Genomic DNA, 22,776 nt, shown 5'->3' with positions numbered 1-22,776 from the left:
AGTAAATTCAAATTTCAATACAATACAATACTTGTAAGATGTCTTCATGAAAAGCAACTGATAAAGAATAAATAATTACGAATTTTTATAAATTAATTATGCTGACCAAGTATTAATTTGCTAAAACGTATCGTGTTGTTACAACTGGCTTACTGTAAAAGACCCCATATTACCCGTTAAAATGTACGGAGAGCTATCAAAATGTTGTGAAACGACATTATTTTGATTTTCTTATTATTGAACGACGTATTTGATTGGTACCTCGTACAATTAGTATAATCATGTTAAATTTATGAGTCCCCCTTCCCAATTTCTTGTCAGAGTATAGGTTTCCATTTGGTCTGCTTCATTGTATATATAATTGTGGAATTGTCCAAATTTTCTCGCTTTTTTGTTTCGCTTATGACGCGTATGTTTAATGATTTTTGTGATCGTCATTCCGTACAGTCATATCTAGGTTTTATTCTTGTTCCAAGATTTAGAACCCGTTTGCCTGGAAACTCGGACAATGTCACATTGTAGATTGGTTGTTTGTAATATGTTATGTTTGTAGAGACGTGAATTCTGGGAATATTTCTGTAAAATCTTTAGAGAAATTTATTTCTGCAATAATTCTACAAATCGTAAGATTCTATTGGAAAGCCTACTACGAACCGTGCATACATCTTTTACATCTCTTTTCCAAATAACACTAGAAAAAAAATAAATACAGGAAATTGTGTCTTTACAAGGTGTACAGGTCCAAGGTACAGCTGAAAACGAAAAAGTTTTATGTTTTCGTTGTAGAATAATATTTCTTAAAACAATTCGGTTAAAATAAATAAACTCCACAGTTTACACATAAGAAAAATATTCAGATTAAATTTGGTCGTCATTTTTTAGTCACATTATACTCTCAGTTTGATTTTATAGCGATCTCGTTTATTTGTTTAGATCGTTTTGTGGCAAAATATTTAATCACTTTAATACCAATTTATCTACATACTTTAGTTACGAGGGCAAGGTGAAAAGTTATCTGTGTATACAGTCCCTGACCAAATTATTAGACGCACTATAAGATTTTATAAAAAATGTTAATTATGAGCTGATACTAAATAGGTTTTTTCTATATACCAGAAACAATGTATGTTATTTGGTTGTCCATTTATGTTATTTGGTTGTCCATTTAATTGTCTATATTTTATTACCAATAAAACATCATTATTAATGAACAAATATGTATTTATTGACTCTTGAAAGAAAACAGAAATAACGAAAAATTAAGTGTTAATATTTTGTTGAGCCACCTTTAGCCGCTATTAGAGCTTTAATTCTGTGCGGCATACTATCAATGCAAGCCTGTACTGTCTCCTGCATTTGAGGATGATGATTCCACACGTAAATTATTTTTTCTAAGAGCTGCGTTTTGTTTGTAATCATGTCTTTAGCCACTTCTCTTTTCATCAACTTCCAAACGTTTTTTATGGGGTTCATATCGGGGCTATTACCTGGCCAATCCAACAAAGAGATATTTTGTTCTGTCAAAAAAGCTTTGACAGACCGTGCTGTATGGCAGGGAGCTCCATCTTGCATAAAAATGAATGGTTCCCCATTTGGAAACCAGTTTTGGAGCTGCGGAATCAACCGCCTTTGCAAGACATCTTTGTACTGGTCTTGCCGCATCATTCCTTTTACCACGTACAGACGTCCAGTACCCTTGCCGCTAATGACAGACCAAATCATCACTTTTGTAGGGTGCTTCACAGCTTGAACAACACAGTCAAGATGAAACTTTTCTCCATGACGACGCGACGACGCACAAACAGCTTTGTTTTGCAAAATTTCAAATGTGCTTTTATCACTGAAGCAGACCTGTCAACAATAGAAAAAAAATTATGTGCTGGTCTTTATGTTGGTTAAATGCTTAAATGTATTATTTGTGAAAGAAATATACAATATTATGCAAGACAATATGAACTTACCGACCTCCAGAAGTCCACATCTGTATCACGCAACTGTTTGGCCCAATTCAGACGCTTTGCTTTCATTGCAGGTGTTAACTTGGGCTTCCTAGCGGGGCGGCAGGCCATAAAACCCAAATCTTTTAATTTTCTTCGCACAGTACGTTCAGAAGCATTCACATTGACATCTTGGAGTTGCGTAGCAACTTGTTGATAAATTTTGTGGTAGCAAATCTGTTTTCCAGGCAAATTTTCTTTAAAGATCTTTCTGACCTTGGAGTGAAAATAGGCTTTCTGCCTCATTTTTTGAGAAGTCGTCGAGAAGAAATCGTTCGAGAATATACTAGATATATCCTGAATTATTAAAATCTTGACGAAAATCTATTCTAAACTCAAAGAAAGAAGTATCAAAAGCATAATAGTTACAAGAATAAGAGGGGTAATTACAATTAGAGGGGTACAATTAGAGGGGTAAAACAATTAACTGCAGAATCAATTAGTAAATCTGACCTAAACGAAGATATAGATACTTTTTCATGCATTCTCGTCGCTCTACTATGTAAGCATCATTTAAAACAGCTTTGTCGAAAGTTAGTCGCGTCGCTAGTTGTTAGTTTCGTTGCTGCACTATTTTTACCTTAACCTTCCAGCGGTCGCGGCCTTTGTACCAACAAGAATGGTCGCGCGTATTTCCTAGATACGCTAAATGCTAATTAGTTATTTTAAGATGTAGGTAATGAAATATTGTAATATTAATACAAAATATATTCGGTGGAAGATTGATACACTGTATTTCATAAAATTTTTTATTGAATTTCATTAAAAACAACAACGGTGTCATAAATCCCAGATGTCTCCTAGATATTGCACATTACACATTATTGTATCGCAGTTTTGCAATCTTGACAAATATGCTTTGAATGTTCCATACAGATGAATTTCTGACAAATTTCACAGCTGAAGCGCGTGGTCCTGGAACTATCATTTTGACAAGGCTTACATCTTCTTTTACTTGCTGTGGCCTTCTCTACTGTCTCGATACCTAATTCTGCTTTTCTCTTTGAAATTTTTTCTTTGAGCTCATTTTGGAGGGAGTATTGTGTTCTTCGTTCGAGGTGTCCTTTCACAAGAGCATTTGAAAGTAGTCGAAGGTATTTTCTTCTAAGTATTTTTTCGTTATTGTTGGTGGAATAGATTATAAACTATTGATCGCGGCTACATTTAACATGGAAAAAAATACTACCGTCGGCCATCTTCTGGTGTTCCTGGCAACATTGTAAAAAGCACAAAGTTTGTCTACTGTATCTACACCTCCCTTTGCCTTGTTATAGAATGTTAAATCTCGGGTTTCTTTTGGTCACCTGTTTCTGCGTCGATTGCTGCGTCATCATGTAGGCTTGAAACTAATATTACGTTTTTATAGCGCTTAGGCACGTAGGAAACAAGAGTCATGTTCTTCCGAAACCCAAAAATACTGGTATTGGGCTCACGCTTTTTTGTAACTTTAAATTCATTGGGAATTTTGGCCTTATTTTTTTCCACCGTTCCTACAAAGGCAATGTTTTTCTCATCAAGATCTTTTATCAAATCAAAATCAGAAAACCAGTTGTCAGTGGTCAGTGTTCTCCCCGTATTAAATATAGGTGTTACCAACCTTTTTACCACGTCTCGGGGGTTGTTACTTATAGAGAATGGTCCATCTGGTTGAGTCCCTGCATAAATTTCCATGTTATAAATGTAAAAGATGCGAGCGTCAACCATGGCATAAATTTTGATCCACTATTTATTGAGTTTTTTGGGGATGTATTGAATAAAGGAGCATCTTTCACGAAATGCCTCTAGTTTCTAGTCAATTGTAACATTTTTCCCAAGCGAGTAGCATTTTTTGCAATTAGACACAAACTCCTCGAAAATATTCCTTATTGGGGCCAAGCGATCCATTCTTTTACGTTCTACTCGTAGCTGTCATCAAAACATAATGTCTCATTAAAAATAGAAATCTTCTCCAACTCATCACTGTTTTGAAATCATCCATTCTCCATAGTTCTTCAAGGTTAACTCGGATTACCATGATAAATGCCCGCCAAATAAAGCAAGCCCAAAAGGGCTGTTATTTCTAGTTTGTCTGTATCCCTGGCATCTCTTGGACGACAATAATTAGATCTTACAGAACTTATGTACTTATTTGTGAAGTTCACGATGCTCTCAATCATAGGATCAGTTATGAGGCACTTCCAAATATCAACGATGTCTGTGAGATTCTTAGCTGGTCCAATGACCCCAGGGAGACGGAGTAATATATTGCGAGGTGGTCGCTTACTTTTTTTGTTTGGATTTTTTGCCAAATTCATGAGTTGAAAACTTTTCCATTTTTCTTTAGATTTTTATTTTCTTTATATAAGCCTCGTTGGAACTGTCAGCTTCGTCTTCGACATTACTTCCATCACTCAATTCGGACTCACGTTCCGAAACATGTTCCTCTTCGTCTGTATCGCTATCATCCATACGTATATCGTCATCCGACTCAGCAAACACCAAATTTGTAACATCATTGAGATTGAAAATCTTCTTATCCGCCATTTCTAAAATAAAATAAACAAAATGGAACTAATTGCCACAAATGGTCGCGTGAATATGAGAGATACAGACCTCTTATATCAACGTAGAAAGATTTTAACGCAAAAAATGCATGAAATAGTAATATTTTATCAATATTACTATAAGAATAATGTAACTCTAACAAAAAAAAACAGATGTTATAAAAACTTACCTAAAAAGTCGCGCGTATATCTGAAATACAAATGCAAAATTCTCAGCAACGTACTATCCCTTGACAGGTTATTTGTGTACTTAGAAGGTTGTTTCAGTAATGGAGTAGGAATAGCGAAAAGCATCCGATCGCAGCGCAGCATAGGTAATAGATTATACTAAATCTATTACCACATACGCGCGACCGCTGGAAGGTTAAAATAGCATTGTCGAAAGTTAGTGGCGTCGCTAGTTACTTTCGTTGCTGCACTGTTTTTACCTTAAAAGAGAAAGATCTCTTAGATTAGTGTGTATAGATAAAATAGAAACCTACAAGGAAATATATCGATTGAAATTTATTTGACACTTCGAAGATGAGGCTTTTTGCACTTTGGTTATTTATATCCGATTCGCCCCCGTAGTGTTGTTGGTATTTCGCGGAATAAATTAACTTGTTAATTCTTTGATCTATAGCGATAAATATTGCGGTATAATTACCACATTTACATTTAATTAGCTGGAGGATATATGAGAATGTAATTAAGTAAATTCTTGTAGCATTAGTTTCAATAGGGGTGTTTCAAGTTTTTACAGTTTCAGCTGTTTTCGTATACTTATGTAAATCGCCACAAATAATTTTATAATACTTAAGGAATTATTAATTACATAATACTTTATCTTTATAATATAATTGAATGATAAAACATTTATAGTGTTCTGGTATTAGTACCGTACAATCCATAAGCGTGTCATTTTAATTCAAAAACGTCCAACAAATAAAAATGTAAATAAATCAGTAAACTAATTGAACTACTTCAAGCACTAGCAAGAAGCATTACTACCTGACTTGACAATATTACAGAGAAATAAGCAAAAAAGAGACCCTGTTCGGGATTGTGACTAATCCAGATAGCTGACAATTTTTTTAGTTATTATACTTAGGCTTATTATAAAAAACTTGAAGCATTTGAGATGTGGCTTTATAGAAGAATGCTGAGAATATCATGGACAGCAAGGATCACGAACAAGGAAGTTCTAGAAAAAAATGAAGAAGGAACCAGAGATTGTGTTTACGATCAAACGCATAAAATTGCAATATCTGGGACACGTTATGAGAAATCAGCACCGTTACTCTCTCTGCTGCAGTCTATATTGCAAGGTAAAGTCAAAGGTAAGCGAGGACCCGGTAGAAGGAGAATATCATGGCTGCGGAATTTAAGAACATGGATTAAGAAAACCTCAATGTAGCTGTTTCGAGCCGCAGCGAGCAAGGTCATGATTGCCAATATGATTTCCAACATCCGAAACGGATAGGAACCAGAAGAAGAAGAAGGCTTATATAAAGAAAACCTATGTTTTCCGCATAAATTTTGGCGTCTTTTTTTAATTATTCACAATCTAGTGTAAAAAGTGACATTTTACGATTTTTTGATTTACATTGAAAAGCTTAAGATTGAAGGTATAATTACAAAACTTTAACTTTTAAAACATAAAAAAATCTGAAAAATGGAGATTTTTGAAAGTTGAAAAATTAATTTGTTATTCCAAAAACTACAAAATAAGGCAAAAACATTATTTGTTTATAACTATTGTAAAAATTCAACATAGGCATTTGTTATTCTGCCCAAAGTTGGGTAATGTGGTTCTTGACAAACCCTCAATATTTTAGATTGATCCATTAATTAGTTTAAAAGTTATTCTATTTGTTTATCCCAGAGACATATTGCAGTATCATTAGTCAGAAAATAATAAAGATACAGTAATTCTACGCATAGCAAATATTTAATTACAAACAAATACGTCACAGCAGCTGTCAAAATTATTAAAAATTGCTTATTATTATTATTATTGATTTGTAAATAAAAACATGAAATTAACATCACAAAGAGTTTAATTATGGTTTGTTGTAAATTAAAACGCAAAATAATAAAATTGAATAAAATAAATAAGTCAACATAACCTTAAAATGTGACGTATTTGATTTTAATTAAATATTTGATTACAATCAAGTTTTGATTAGCGTTCGAACAACCGGCCCTCTGAGTTAAACTATCAATACACATAAAAAAAAATTAACAAAAATAATTTAGTTAAATTTAAATAACAACGCAAGACCCTTTTGTAAAATTACTGTTATTTTTGATTTATAAACATTTAGAATAACTTTTAAACTATTGTTCGTACATAAAATATTTTTTCATATTCCAAAAGCTGACATTTTTAAACGAATTTTAAAAAAAGTTGTTCTACGATAATTTTGGGCAAAATTAGTTTTTTTTTAATTCACTGGTAATTTGTTTATAACAATTAAGGAACGCAATTTTCGGCATTTAAAAGGAAGGGATTTGTAGTTTTTCTACAAAAAGTTGTACAAACATTGCACTAACAGGATTCTCTGTGAAGACTAAAAGACTAATATTGGCGAGTTGATGGGGAACCCAGAAATCTACTCGTTCAAAAAATGAAAACGCATCTTCAAACTACTACATTGTTTATATCTTCGGATCTACTCAACGGATTTTACTTTTTTTAATTTGTATGTGCTCTTTGCGTACATTACAAATATGTAATTTGTTTGTAAATTAATTAACTAATAAACAGTATAATTTGTTTAAAAAGTTAAATAAAAAAAATTCCCCCAACAATTGATATTTTTTTTTAATACTGTCTTTGTTATCTATAGGAAAAGTTAAAATACACTTTCTTTAATTAATTATGTTTAATAAATAATTTTAAGTAAGATTAAAATTAAAATTTGACATAAGCAAATGCTTAATTCTTCAACCAAGAATAATTAATACTTGATAGTACTAGGTACTCACATTTACCCTTGGCTGTAGAAATTTACCTTTTCATCGTACGATAAGCGAAAAGTCCACTTTTTTTGTATCTGGAGTATCTTTTTTTATGACTGTTCTAACAATAAATTTAATATTAGAAATTAAAAATGTTTACCTCCTTTAATCACACATTTTACCTAAAAAAATGTGTGATTGCTGTGTTCTGTTGTGAATTTATTAAAAGGTTCAATATTTATAACACTTACGGATTTAATTTATTTCTTTATTTATATTAACTTATCTGACAATAATTTATTATATCCGTACGTAACAAATTCGCGAGCGCGGGTCTTGAGAATTAACTGGCCCTCCATATAAAAATGTTGTATTTATATACGAAATCCTGATATACTAGAACAGCATCGAAAGATCGCATTGTCTTGCATCGAAAAATCGAGAAGCATCTAGTTGGAGAATTCACCATAATTTGAATCTAGAACCTCCGGCGAAATTTCTACAACAAAACAGAATATTAGTCATCATATATTTTACAGTTATTTTTAGGCCAGGATTTTTATCGTAACAGTTCAATAAGAATAATATTTGCATGCATCATTTAATATTATCAAATATATTAAATAGATATTATTTTGTGTGATTATGGAATATTGCTAAATGCATGAAATAAAATATTAATAATTTGTATGATTATTTGAGAATTATACGCATATTCATAAAATACATTCACAAAATACGCATACAATCAAATAAAATGTCAGTTAAATTATAGTATAAAAATAGAATTAGAAATAAAATATATCTATATCTAAAAAATGAGATTTCAGCTGTAAAATGTACTATTTCTTCTTGAATTATTCAATTATTATATTTCAATGTAAACATATGTAATAGCTTATTTTTACTTAAAATTAAGTAATATTAAATTAAAAGGAAAGACTGTTAAGATTTGATTTCACGTACAGTGCGTTTGTGTATCCGCTTATACGTATTTCATCCTAAAAGGAATCTTCTAAGCGGCTATTCACACACGCTCTGAACGTGAAAACAATCTTTCCTGTCGTAATAGAAGCAACACTAAAATGGCTTCGATATGGACGCAATAGCGACAGTAGCTTAGTTGGGGAGATATGTTGTGGAATGCAATGTTAGATTCCCCATATCTCTAATTACATCTTTATCAACGTCTGTTTTGCCTTGCAATTCTTAGAAGGCACAGATTAAAGCAGAAATCTGAATTTGGTATCGACAATTAGAAATCTTCGGATTTCGTTTCGTGATTTAATATTAAATTATTTATTAAAGATATTTTATTAAAGAAAGTGTATTGTAACTTTTCCTACAGTTAACAATGATAGTATTACAAAAAAAACGATTTTTGGGAGAATTTTGTTTTTTCATAAATTGTTTAAACTAATTACACTGTTTATTAGTTAATTACATATTTGTTATGTACGCAAAGAGTACATACAAATTAAAAAAAAAAAAAAGAAAGATTAAAATCCGTTGAGTAGATCGTAAGATATAAACAATTGTAGTAGTTTGAAGATGCGTTTTCATTTTTTGAACGCCTAGATTTGTGGTGTGTGTCCCCCTTCACCCGCCACCATTATTCTTAATTTGAACCCTGAGATTAATGAAATGAAAGATGAAATTAGTAAATTATAGCATATATCATGTTTTTTACTCTCCACCACCGCTATTTTTTTTCACTTACTTTCACATTTATTGACCATGTTTTTTTTTCATTTCAGGCTTACGCGTTAAACCCCGCCGGGCCAGTGTACACAGGGCCGGGTGCCAGCCCGACGCAAGCACCCGCCGAACCCTTTACGGCCGACAGTCCGTATTTTCCTTTTAACACGCGACCCGGTAGCCGGTTATCGCCGGCTAAAGCGAAAATCGTATCCGTCACAGGCCTGAGGACAGCCAAGGAGGAACCGACTGGTACGGCGACTACCTTGGACAGTCAATGGGGAGTGGTAAGTACTATACTAATATAACACACATAAAAAATAACCAAAAATTGGCAATAGATCTAAGTTAAATCAAAATTCATACGTATAAACTCAAAATAGTCCACTAAACGAACAAGGTCACATACCGGTGATCAACGATTCAAATCGACTACCAGTAACGTACAGTTACAAGTGTTAAGTAAAACAAATTTGACGGCTAAAGTTCTTAAGTTCTTACACTCAACACCTACATAATTAAATATTTTGGTCCCATTGATATTTTCCAAAATGCTATTTTTAATTATTGCATCAGTGAATGCCATAAAAAACAATGAAAGAATACTAGTTCAGTTTTCCAAAAAAAAAAAAACTTTTAGCGTAAGTTTTGTTGTTCAGAATATAAGATGGGTAGTTATATCATAGAAATGAATATTTAGAACTTTTGAGAATCAAACTGATAACTGTGTATATATCATTGAGGCTATTTTTCAAAAGAGGTATTAGTTCCCATATGATCCCATTTAAAATATTTTACAAAATGGCGCCAGTCTTTCATTGAAGCGTTATAAAAACTACAAACAGTGCCTTAATTAACGTACCCAAAAAATTATGAATTAAAGTTTTGCGGTTTATAAAAAATGGTGGGATGGGGAAGCTTTAAACTCGGTCTGTATATTAATTTAGACAAGTCGAAATGCTCGTGTTCGTTAGGAAAAATATTCCCATGAGATTTTTTTGCATAATCACTTTCATGATATACTCCAAAATAAGGTTCAAGAAGTTGCTCAGACGAAAAGTTGTTCAATTTTTTTTACTTTATTGTATCATTCTGAACAAAATAGGTCTCCTGTAATTTTTTCTGTTAATTTGATCGTTTTCGAGTTATAAACAGTTAAAAACTAAAAAAACGAAAGAAAATAACGATTTTCAAGGCTCAAAAACACACGTAAAAAATATTGAATTCTTGATCACCCAGGACCTAAATTTAAGTTCAAACCTTGTTCTCTAATTTCCGATAAGTATTTTAGGCTTATTTATACTTATCGTATAAATGTTTGCTGGTTTGAATTCTCATTCAAAAGGGTAGCCATACGGAGAGTGAAAGGTATATTATTCTACTACCCTCAGGCTCACATGGGGCCCCATCCTCATTCCATGGTAGCTCCTATGCCGGAGGATACCTTCAAGCAGATGTGTAACTTAGTCCGACGAGAGGTCCTTAAGAAGAGACTCGTAGAATTCCTAGACGCTCACTTCACCATTCCAAACTATCAATTCGTATTCAGGGCTGAACGTTCCGCTCAAAATGCATTGATTTAAACAGTAACCTTCATATCACATTCAACGAAAAGAAATACGGCATAGGCATCTTCCTAGACGTCCAAAAAGTCTTTGGCCAAGTCTGGCACACAGGTCTGATTGGAAAACTCCACGTTGCTGGACTGCTCACAAGGTTCGTTAAATTAATAAATTCTTATCTCTCTAATTGGACTATCCGGATCAAAGTTGACAACATGCTATCCACACCATTCACTGCATAAGCTGGAGAACCCAAGGGCTCAATTCTAGCTCCAATATTGCACACAATCTACAACAGTGACATTCCCCGCCCTCAAGCTAGATCGGAGTCCCTATTGCTATCTGCTGACGACACTGTGCTCCTCACTGCGGGCCCATACAGAGAGACGTTGGGACAAAATTATTAAAATAGAATTGTTGGGTGGTGCAATAGATGGAGAGTTACTATTGACTCCTGAAAAACTCAACTAATATTATTCAAATCTCCCCACAGCCGTGATGCTCGGGGCCAGATAACCCTCCTAGGAGAAAACCTTGATTTCAGAAACTCGCTGTCTTATTTGTGAGTTCATTTTAGTAGAACTTTCAACTGAAAGACCAACATACAAAACACTCTAGACAGAGTAAGAGAAAGGGGAAAACTCTTGGCAGCGTTGTCTGATAAACTTGGGAACACGTCAAATAAAACACTATTGCACACCTACAAGACTTACATAAGACCAATAATCGAATATAAGGCATGCGTCTGTGCTTTGCTAAATGCTCGTCAAATTAACACCATTATGGCCACCGAATGAAAAATCCTCAGATTTTGGACGAGGGTCAGCACTAATCCACCAGCAAACATAACACCGATTAAGGACATATCCCGAGCCCTCAGCAAGAGATATGTCCTCCGCACTATAGCTGTCTCAAACAACAGAGCCAAGCAAACACTCAAAACTCACACCAGGATTCCTCAAAGAAAAGTTCCATTTCTTGCAGCAAAGTATCTACACAACACTGGAAACGAACTTCCTAATGAGTATTTCGACGACCTAGAAGCAATCCCCTAAAATACCGCAGTTGACAACTGCAAGTCAAAACTGCTAATCAAGAGCCGTTCTTAGTATGGCTGGTAGCACCTTGAAGTACCTCTAATTGGCTTGTCTGGCTGACCAAAAAATTCCTCTAGTGCGCTCCTTAACACATATGCCACTTTCTGAACCCCAGCTCTTTAGCTCTCCACCACCAAAAACCAAAATGCAAAACTGTTCTGACGTTTATCACAACCCCTAGCTTCACAAAAAAAACGGAGCAGCCCTTCTTGAAGAGGCACAAGGTTAAAACATGAGAGAAGAGTGAATTTTCATTGTACAAATGAGCGCCCGCCATCAACAATTAATAACAATGTTTTAAAATAAAATAAGACCAGAATTTTCATCGGGAGCTGATAGAAGAATGCTAGAAATTGAGTTTAGGCACTTGATGATTTCAAAAATAATATTTTTTAATTGTATTTTTGAGTTTCGAAAATCGTAATTTTGCGTTTTTAAATTCTTTATAACTCGAAAACGATCAACTTAACAGAACTTACAAAAGACCTTTTCTGTTCATAAAAAATAAAAACAATTTATCCGAGTCGAAAATTGTTACAATTTGTTTAAAAAAAGTTTGAACAACTATTCGCCTGGGCGACATATTGATCCTTATTTTGGCGCATCTTAGGAAAGTGATTATGCAAAAAAATCTAATGAGAATATTTTTACGAACGAATCCGAGTTTTTCGCCTTGTCTAATTATTAGTTAAACCAATCGAATCAACTTCCGCTTTATGCAAAAAGAACAACCGAGAACTATTATAAAGTGATTATGAAACTATGAATATTTTACAAAAATAATAGCGTCAATTACGGAAATCGAAAAGAAAAACTTCCTCAGCAACTTTGTGAAAGGTCGGCTAATTATTTCATTAGCGAAATTATTAATAGTTGATAGATCCGACCGATATTGATGAAAATTTATTGTATGAATAAAACAATGAAAACGTATAAACTGTGTAGCGTATAAACCAATGCGAAACGAATTGTAGTTTCAAATATAAATATATTCCTGTTATACATTTCTTTTACATTTGTCCTTTGTTTTTATCATTTTCGGTATTAGTTTGTTGCTTTTTCATGCGTTTCCATTTTTATTTCTTTTATTTCCTTCAGCAGTTCATCTGTATTTATGTTCTTTATTTTCCTCATTAATTATTTCTTGTTTCACGTAACTTTCGTCACTATGTAGCCAATTGGAATATTTTTCGCAGCGTATATTTATTATTTGTTTCTGTCTGCCGTAAAAAACTGCTTTACAGACCAAAATACATTAGTTTTTATCAGCATAGACGAGATATACACCTTTCTTGACCCATTAACGGCCAAGCAATGAAAAACAATAATTTTTCCCCATTTTTTTATTGAAACTAGTTAACAATGCCTCAACTAAGATATGTTTATGAATTTTTAACAAAAAAACTAACAATATCATCTAAAAAATTGAGGGTGCATGTACGCACCCTTGGCCAATACATATACATAAAACATAATTATTATTTTGTATGAAACGATTCGAAACATTCAAATGTGTCTTCTAATCAAATGACCAATATTGTCAAATCTTACATAGGCCAGGCAAACTATCTTTGGAGGAACGTAAGTGATACTGCTAGAAGTGATCGAAATTGTAATTGTGACATTTTACTATTATTTTCAATATTGTAAATCTTCCAGCTATTTACGACTGTGCTATCAATAAGATTCATAAATAGAGGCCACCACCATTTCTTCCCTCTTATTCTGATTCGATAATTAGCAATGATATTATCATGCAAATCCACACCACCCATAAACATATTGTATTCGTCTACTACATTAGGCTGAGATATTAGAATATTTTTATATACTTTCCGACTGTATCGTTCTGTTTGAACAAGAGGTAGTAATGTGCAGGTATTTGTTATTACCGTAACAGCAGAATTATCATTCCATCTTACGAGTAAAACTTTAGTCACAGTATCAAATGCATTCTCGAATGTTCCCCGTGCTGACTTTTTGAACGTTTTTCTATTCTGTAATGGACACTTTGCAGTGCGATTTTCTCTTATAGTACCTGTGGCAAAGAAGCCTAGATCCTGCAGTGTCGCAAAAAGAGCATAAGAAGAAAAGAAATTGTCGAAAAAGACTCGATGCTCTTGGGGTTTGTCAACTACAGAAAGTAACTCTAAAACTACCTTGGTTCCCAAACTATTACCTGAATCAAAATTATTATGTTGTTTTCCTCCATATGGTATGAATTTGTATAAATAATCTGTATGTGAACAAAGACATCATAATTTAAATCCAATTCTTACAGGCTTTCCCCGAATGAACATCTTGCATGAATGACCTCCAAAATATGGTACCATTTCCTCGTCTTTTTAAAGGTTATGTTTGAGTATACCAAATTGTAAAAATTTTATATTCATTATAATATGAAAGATAGGGAGTAAGTTTAGCAAATTTGTTATCTTTGTCTAATTGAGTATTATCAGACAAATGAATATTTTGTTTGATTGATCGAAATTTATTTCTAGACGTGGTTTCCCTCACAATGGCTACTTCCTTATCTTGATCTTTCGACCAATACATGTCACATTGTGGCAAAGTATGACAACCCGATAATATGCAGATACCGGTAAAGCGTTTCAGTTCAGCTTAATTCATATCGAATTTGTGACGATTGTTTTGTGCTGCATAAGTATTTGAAAAATGTACAATATTTCTTGTGACTTCATCATCGAAAAATAATGAAAATATTTGGATGGGCGACTTTCCTCCATGGCTGGCTTTGATGTTCTCTAATAAACGATTGTTATTACTTTCAGGGTGAGTCGAGAATGCTGGAGTGGTGTTTTCTTCCCATTTTGGTAAAATTTTCGATTTATTTTGATTAAGTTTTCGCATTTTATTGCGAATTTTACTGAGTGAGATATTATCTTCTTCGAATCACTTGCTGTCGGAACGTAAATTTCATATGTTCCTGCAATTTCTGCATCAATATTATCTTCTTGAATGATGTTATCATCTAGATCTTCGTCATCAGTAATTTCATCAACATTAGGGGGGATATATGTAACTTCTACTTCATCTGCATTCTCTTTATCTGAATCTTCTTCAAGACATGTCATTAATTTCTTAGTAGTCAAAGGTCGTGTTCGATCATACATCTCCTGTGCAGTCAAAGGTCCGAATGGACTTTCTGGCTTTGGCCCAACGACATTCCAGAACTACTTGATTGACTCATATTGACTGTGATAAAAGAAACGGAATTTCAGGCTAGACATATAATTTTGAAACAAAAAAGTTGACATCTCACCTTTAGATCACTTTGATTATTCCCTTATGTGCAACAAACAAATATTTTTAGTTCTTATTTATGTAAAATAAACCACCTCACAGTTAAAAAGCTATTACACGTGCTTACAATTGCAGTACTGAGTACAGAGATGTAACTTATAAACTGTCCGATTGTTGATGTTGATGTCGCGATGGTCATCAATCGTCACTGATGCCGTTATGCGCTAAGGGTGCGTACGCGCATCCTCAATATTTAAATCAAAATTGGAAAATTCCAGGCCAAGTTTCATCCAAGTATGCAATTTAGAATGAAGCGTAATAGTATTTTGAAGTTATATTATAATATCTTCGTTGGGTTAAAAAGTCGATAAAAAACTATTGTCTTCATGATGTTGTCAAACAGTTGAAAAATCGTGCTAGTTTCACAAATTGTAAAACAGTTTTTTTTTATCTAAAATCAAGTACATATCGTACTTGATATACGTATATTTACTACATATACGTATATTTTAGATTCCCCATGTCTCTATTAACATCTTTATCAGCGTCTGTTATACCTTGCATTTATAGAAGGTTCAGATTAAGGCAGTTATCTGAATTGTGTTTCGAAACTATTTTACGGATTTAATATCAGATGTCGCTATTGCGTCCGTTTCGAAGCCATTTTATCGTTGCTTCACAAAGACAGGAAAAGATTAATTTTCACGTTGAGAAAGCCTATGAATAACTGTTCTGATGAGCTTTATTAAAGCGAAATACGTATCAACAGATACATAGACTATTTTTGCGTGAAAGGGAATCTTGACTGTCTTTAATTTTATTTTTATTCGGATCTACTCTGTATGAGTACAAGAAACCAATTCGCTAACGATTTCTGCTTAGCTGAGGAGACATGTCGTGGAATGCAAATTTTAGATTCCCCATGTCTCTATTAACATCTTTATCAGCGTCTGTTATACCTTGCATTTATAGAAGGTTCAGATTAAGGCAGTTATCTGAATTGTGTTTCGAAACTATTTTACGGATTTAATATCAGATGTCGCTATTGCGTCCGTTTCGAAGCCATTTTATCGTTGCTTCACAAAGACAGGAAAAGATTAATTTTCACGTTGAGAAAGCCTATGAATAACTGTTCTGATGAGCTTTATTAAAGCGAAATACGTATCAACAGATACATAGACTATTTTTGCGTGAAAGGGAATCTTGACTGTCTTTAATTTTATTTTTCAAGTACATATGTTTATAAAGATAAAACAAACATGCTAGAATATTTGTGAATACTTGTCAGAGTACTAAGTATTTTAGCAGTATGTAAATAAAAAATTTAAAGGGTGCGTAGACGCACCTTTGGCTGTTAATGGGTTAATACAGAGTGAGTTTATGTATAAAGCGTCTCAATTATCTCAGAAATAGCTTGCACTATTTTTTATAGATTTTGGTGTGTAAAGGTCTTGTCATGCGGCCGATATTATGGTGGTATTTACATTGATGTCAGATCACCCGTCTTTCTGGATATCTAATCAAATGTCTTATTTCCAATAGAACACCTTGTATATTTTTTGCCTTTTGAAGTCGTTAATAATTACTGATTATTTCTCATGTAATGCTCGCTATACGTAAATGCCGTAATTTAGGAGCCTACATTTACATTATCTTCGCCGAAAGCTAAAATAATACATTTAGATGAATAAACGCGTTTGATTTGAATGATATTCAATAAGTTATATCCTAACAATGTAACAAGGTCTACTGTCAATAGATTAGTAAAAAGTGTAATGGAACTGGTGCAGTAAAAGATTTATCCAAATCGTAGCGCAGAAAACGCACGTAAGCTCTAACGAAATAAAACCTTCTCCATCCATAAAAGTAAATATTTAAAAAAATTACCAACAGATGCTAGAGAGCGACATCTACTAAAGAGAATATAAATCGGACTTCGAATTCAGAATGCATCCTCGAATTCAGAATGCATCGAAAAATATTTTTTTTCTGCATAGATATAACAAATATTTAATTATTTAGCACATCGTATTCCAAATTATGCCGTGTTATAAAACTCATGAACTTTATCACAAAATTCTCGCCAGATATCACAGAAGGAGAAATTTACAACTACACCTTATGATTGATTAACGGCCGGTTTCCGAAAAGTTATTCAAATCTCCAATCATGTAATCAAGTATCAAATTTGATCAATTGTTAACAAGCGACAGGTTTCCGAAACGAAAATTATGGTAAAATTACGTGATCACCGATTTATAGATTATTTGACATACGATTTTACATGGAAACAGTAGAATCGATTGTAATCGTTTATTATTTCTGTACGAATTGTTCTTTATCTTGCTCTAAATTAAGAAAGTAATGTTGCTATTTCACTTTACCATCATTCCTGTTTATGTGTAATCTGCATTCTGAAAATCAACAAACAAACATAACCTAACTAACTAATAATTTTGTGTCGTTCGTTAATGTTTACCAATTTGTCATTTATCATCTTTAATTCTTAAAATGAACCTTTGTAACAATATTTTTGGGTTCTTTCTAAACAACAGCTTTTTATAAAACACCTTAGGTTTATGTATCTTACAACGTAACCAAAGATTTTATTTTATTTACTTACAACCATTGGTACATAACCAAAGATTATAAGATTAATCGTCCAAAAATCTCAGATTACCTGACAAGCTAGTATGACAGAAGTTTGACATAGATAAAACGATAATTAGCGTTTCGGAAACCCAAAGTACTTCTGACAGGCTGTTAATCATCGATTATTTGCTTGTTAGATTAGTTAATGTGTGTTATGTGATTGAAGTTTGATCGATGTTTCTGCAACTCAAAATACATTTAATCGACTGTTAACAGTAGATTACCTAATTTTGATAATGATCAGCCTTTTGGAAACCGGCTGTAAGACTTACTAGCAGTATTTAGTATGTTACCAAGAGAAAAACATACACATATTTATAAGTCATATATTTATAATATTATAAGTCAAAGTATGTTTCTGTTGTACAATTTATTGTACGTCAGGCACATTTGGGTTAATCGACTTCAGACTCATTAAGACCACATAGTGCAAGACCGCATTTGCAACTTGACGCACAACTTAAAAATATTGATAATTTTTGATAGGACTCTAGCTGGAATCTTACAATATTACTCATATGTTTGGGCCGACTTTTCCTGTTTTTTACCTTCTTGCTCAGATGTTTCAAATTACGTGCACTTTCTTTTGTCTAGTGTCTAGTTATCATCGTCTCCACAAAATAACAAAAAAAACGTATTTTTTACATCAGCACAACCATAACGTCTTGTTGTAGACACTTCCGCGTAAACCTCGCACGAATATTATAGTCAAATTGCACCTGTATTAAGTTCAGTACCAGCAGAGGTCGTTTATTTTTTTAATGTTTTACCTTGTCCGCCAAACTCAAAGAACTAAAGTTTAGCTCACACACGTATCTGCCATATTGGGATTGCTTCTGAGCGCCCATATTAGCGCCTTAGCTCCGTATCTGTAGAGAGATGTGTTTCGAAAAGATTATAGTTATACTGCGTGTTATTTCCATGGTAACTGCATGCATTTATCGGACGTTATGAAATCAACTTCGAATATAGTGCGGTCGCTTAAAACAAATATATTTTAATGGAATACAGTTTCAACAGAAAAGTGTAAATGTGAAATATGAAAATATTAAAAACAATTTATTCGACCGCCACTGAATCGGACATAATGTCAGAAGACGAGCAAACGAGATGATCAAAAAAGTTACCGAGATGTTCCTTAATCCAACGATGAAGCTAAGGAAAACCGAGAACCAACATAAAAATTATGAAAATAAAACTATGGAAAGAAAAATGCAGACATAGGAACGAGACACAATAAATTTTAACTAAAATAGAGAGAAAGAGAAATAATCCACCTCGGAATCGCGAAAGCGTAAATAATTCGACAGTAACTGAAGCAGAATCCCTTGATGATAGATTTTGTGCCCTTCCGCGAGGTTTTTCTTTTTAGTTTTGCATATAGCCGCTTAGATTAGGTTAGGTCAGGTTATTGGAGCCACCAATGAAACATTTCAACACAAACGTAACCTCAATCTTTTGTTCACATAAATTGAGAGTTTCATTGCGATACAAGTCGTGTAGATAAAGTGGATTTTTGGAATTAGCAAGTCGGTCGAGAGAAATGAATCTTAGCCGAGAATATTTTCGAACAATAATTTTACAATTTTTGGAGAGGATTATCCCTACAGCAATGTTTTGCTGAAATGATTTCTGTGTTTGGGAATGAAGCATCACACCAATCAACTATTTCCCGATGGTATTGCGAATTTCAAAACAGCAGTCACACAGCAAAATATTGATGCGGTTCGTCAGCTAGGGTGACCGCTGTGTAACATACCGGGAGATAGAAGCATCTTTGGGTATTTCAAAGACCTCGATATAAAATATCCTACATGAAGACCTGGGTGTTATGAAGTTGGTTTCCCGTAGTATCCCTCATTTGCTTATAGAAGAGCAAAAAGCGGTTCGCGTCAATTAGTACCGAAAAAAAAAAATTGGAACGGTTCAACAAAGTAAGCTCGAAAAACGCTTATAGTAATGTTAGTGACGATGAATCTTGGATTTACTCCTTGAGCCGGAAAATAAACGCCAATCCGTTGTGTGGGTGTTTCACAATGAGGAAAACCAACAAAAGTGATCCGTTCTCGGATCAAACAGCGACCATTTTCTTTGACACACAAAAGTGTGTCAAAGAAAATGTTCGCAACTTTTATGTCAAAATCTGGTCATGTGGCAACAATTGCTTTGGAAGATCGAGGAACGTGTACTTCTGATTGGTATATAACCGTTTGTTTACCAGAAGTTATCGCAACACTCTGACAAAGCAACACACAACGGCGAATCTCTCGTTAATATATCTCCATTGTTAATCGCCCTTATTAATACACTTATTGGTTAAATAACTATTATTACATTCGGATTCCCGTTAATCCTTAAAATACATAATTATAAATTATATTAAATATTAGGTAAATAATTGTGGGATCGGCAACACCGCGCTGTCATTTTTAGAAATTCTGACTCCTTGGTAAGGATATTTAATTAGGGATTTACGATTTACGTGTGCTGTTATCTTTCTATTTCTATGTATTCGCGTTATTCTATCGTCATTTGGAAATTATAATAATAGTACCACAAAAAATGATCGTATCCAAATTAAAGAAATGTCACAATTTAAAAAACTTCATAAAAGTCGTTAAAACTGACAAACTATTAGAGTGCTATTACAGAGATCACTGACTTCTGTTTTAACTAGTTACTTAAAATTTTATTATAAACAGTTTATACGCCGAAAATAGTAGCCTAAACAAGAGAATACGGACGACTCGTGTTTACATAACTAGTATGTCGTTTGATAAATGGTTGTATGTACGTGAATTGTATAAGAAACGTTAATTTGCTGTAGAAATACAAATCGTTTCGTTGTCTATATTCGGCTCTACTTATTTGTCTCGTGGGTTTTATAAAATGTTGCCTCTTTGTTTGTTAGTTCCAAAAAGTACTAAAAGATATATGTGTAGATAAATTACAATTAAATAAATTTTACTATTTGATAGAAATACAGGTTAATTAACTTTTGGTGTTTGTCAGAAAATTGCATTGGAAAAACAGCGACAATCGTTAAAAAACGCATAGTAGGACACAGATATTTTGTTTATTAATACAGTACGACAAGCTAGAAGTGGTTGGTCATCTGTGCATAAATAGGAAATAGAGTTTGTAACAATATAGCCACTAATAGGGTTCCATAAAAAGGTTATTCCGGTAGTAAAGTCTTATCTGAAGAAGGAAAAGTTGCCAGAAAAGACGCTTCTTCTGGATAACGCTGGTGCTCATTCCAATGAGGCAGCCTTAAGATCTGACGATGGAAATTTCTTTGTTCTTTTTTTCCAGCCAATGTTACATCAATTGCCCAATCAATGGATCAGAGTATTATTGAGATAATGAAACGCCTATACCGAAGAGAATTGATGGTGAACTTGTTCGATGAAGTTGAAAAGATGCAATAAGTGGCAAATGCATGGAGTGGTGTGAAAGAGAAGAGTTTCAAAAAATATTTTTATAAAATAATGACGCTAGAGGAAGATGAACGGATCATAGACTATGATGATAAAGAGACTGCCATAGTCGAACTAACTGCATTAGTGAGCAACACCGACGAGTTTGAAGAAATTGATGAAACCTAGGTTAAAACATGGACACAGTGTAACAAAGAGGAGCCAAATTATCAACTTCACAGTATACATGTTTATAGCCACTAAATACATGGGTGAAAAACCTTTAAATGTTATTAAATTGGTTTTATGTTACATTATTGCTGATAATTTTATAGGATGTTAAAGTTTTAAACAGATTCACTCCATGGCAACGTAAAATTTCCAACGTAAAACTTCCAACTGGGGTTACTGACCCGGAGACGTCATGTCTATACGGACCTTAGGTTGCAACTCAGTTGCTATATAAGAATATTTCAGAATACAGTCATAAACTGATAAGGCACAGAATATTCAAATAAGAATTACACTGAGCAGTAACAATATAATGGGTATTTTATTAACACGGGCATCAAAATGATTTCTTGGTAACTTTTTACAAATATTAAAGTTATGTACTTTATTGTGTTTGTATAAAATTTAATAAAACAAACCAAAAAGGTGGCCTGTTCTGCATGATCCTGACCCTAGATTAGGGCATGCATGTCAGTCTAATAATATTTTACCATCTGCTTCACCGGGCGTACTTTCCCAATGAGCGTTTCCTAGGCTTTTTCCAGTCTCGGACGGTGCTTTTTAGCACTCCTAAAGCCGGCTCTGGACCAAAGTATTTTGTTCTCGTCTGACAAGTTTTTCTTCAGTTTTTGAGTTCTTCAAGGCATTCTCTCACTAGCATAGAGTGTACTTAGGGCTCTTGCGAGCTTCCACAACCGCTTTATTATCAGTGCATATATTAATTCGCTAATACAGAGGTATATATGATTACATTTACATACACCACTCCTGCAGTGTATGATGTTACTGAACCGTTACGTTATTCAGGTTGTCTGCAGCCTATAATATCTCATCTCTCGCCTCCCCCCCGTTTTATCGAATGTGGAAAGCTGAAAGGTCCAGTAGGGCCTCCATTGCTGCTGTTGGTGTGCCCCTCAAAAAAACCTGTAATTTCTAGGCAAGTCCAGTAGGGCCTCCATAGCTGCTGTTGGTGTACTCCTAAAAAAACCTGTAATTTCTAGACAAGTCCTTGCGGATGGCACTTTTTTGCTGCATCTTTGAGCACTATAACACCAGTGATGCATATGTTATTGTTGGTTTTACTACCTTTTTGTAAAACCAACGTACATGCCTGTCTCAACCCAATATTTCCATGAATGCGCCTGGTTTGTAATGATTACAATTCTTAGATTTTCTCGTCTCCATATGTTATTGTTGGTTTTACTACCTTTTTGTAAAACCAACGTACATGCCTGTCTCAACCCAATATTTCCATGAATGCGCCTGGTTTGTAATGATTACAATTCTTAGATTTTCTCGTCTCTTGCTTTTTATATACTGTCAACACACTAATCTGCCTTTATATAATAAGAACGACATTAAGGGCTTAA

At 33.7% G+C, this 22,776-nt stretch overlaps 1 protein-coding gene across 10 annotated transcripts in view; it reads left to right on the top strand.

Annotated features, from left to right (window-relative positions):
- da (transcription factor daughterless) overlaps positions 1 to 22,776 on the top strand; it is a 333,346-nt gene that overhangs the window by 69,203 nt on the left and 241,367 nt on the right. For all 10 annotated transcript variants that reach the window (XM_072543231.1, XM_072543227.1, XM_072543230.1 and 7 more), the window contains exon 3: positions 9,241 to 9,468. In XM_072543231.1, the coding sequence (XP_072399332.1) occupies positions 9,241 to 9,468 (228 nt within the window). The remainder of the gene's footprint in view (positions 1 to 9,240; positions 9,469 to 22,776) is intronic.

The sequence above is a fragment of the Diabrotica undecimpunctata genome, chromosome 9 (assembly GCF_040954645.1).
Source record: "Diabrotica undecimpunctata isolate CICGRU chromosome 9, icDiaUnde3, whole genome shotgun sequence".
Classification (NCBI taxonomy): domain Eukaryota; kingdom Metazoa; phylum Arthropoda; class Insecta; order Coleoptera; family Chrysomelidae; genus Diabrotica; species Diabrotica undecimpunctata.
Note: the sequence above shows the minus strand (reverse complement) of the source record. Positions and strands in the feature narration are given on the sequence as shown.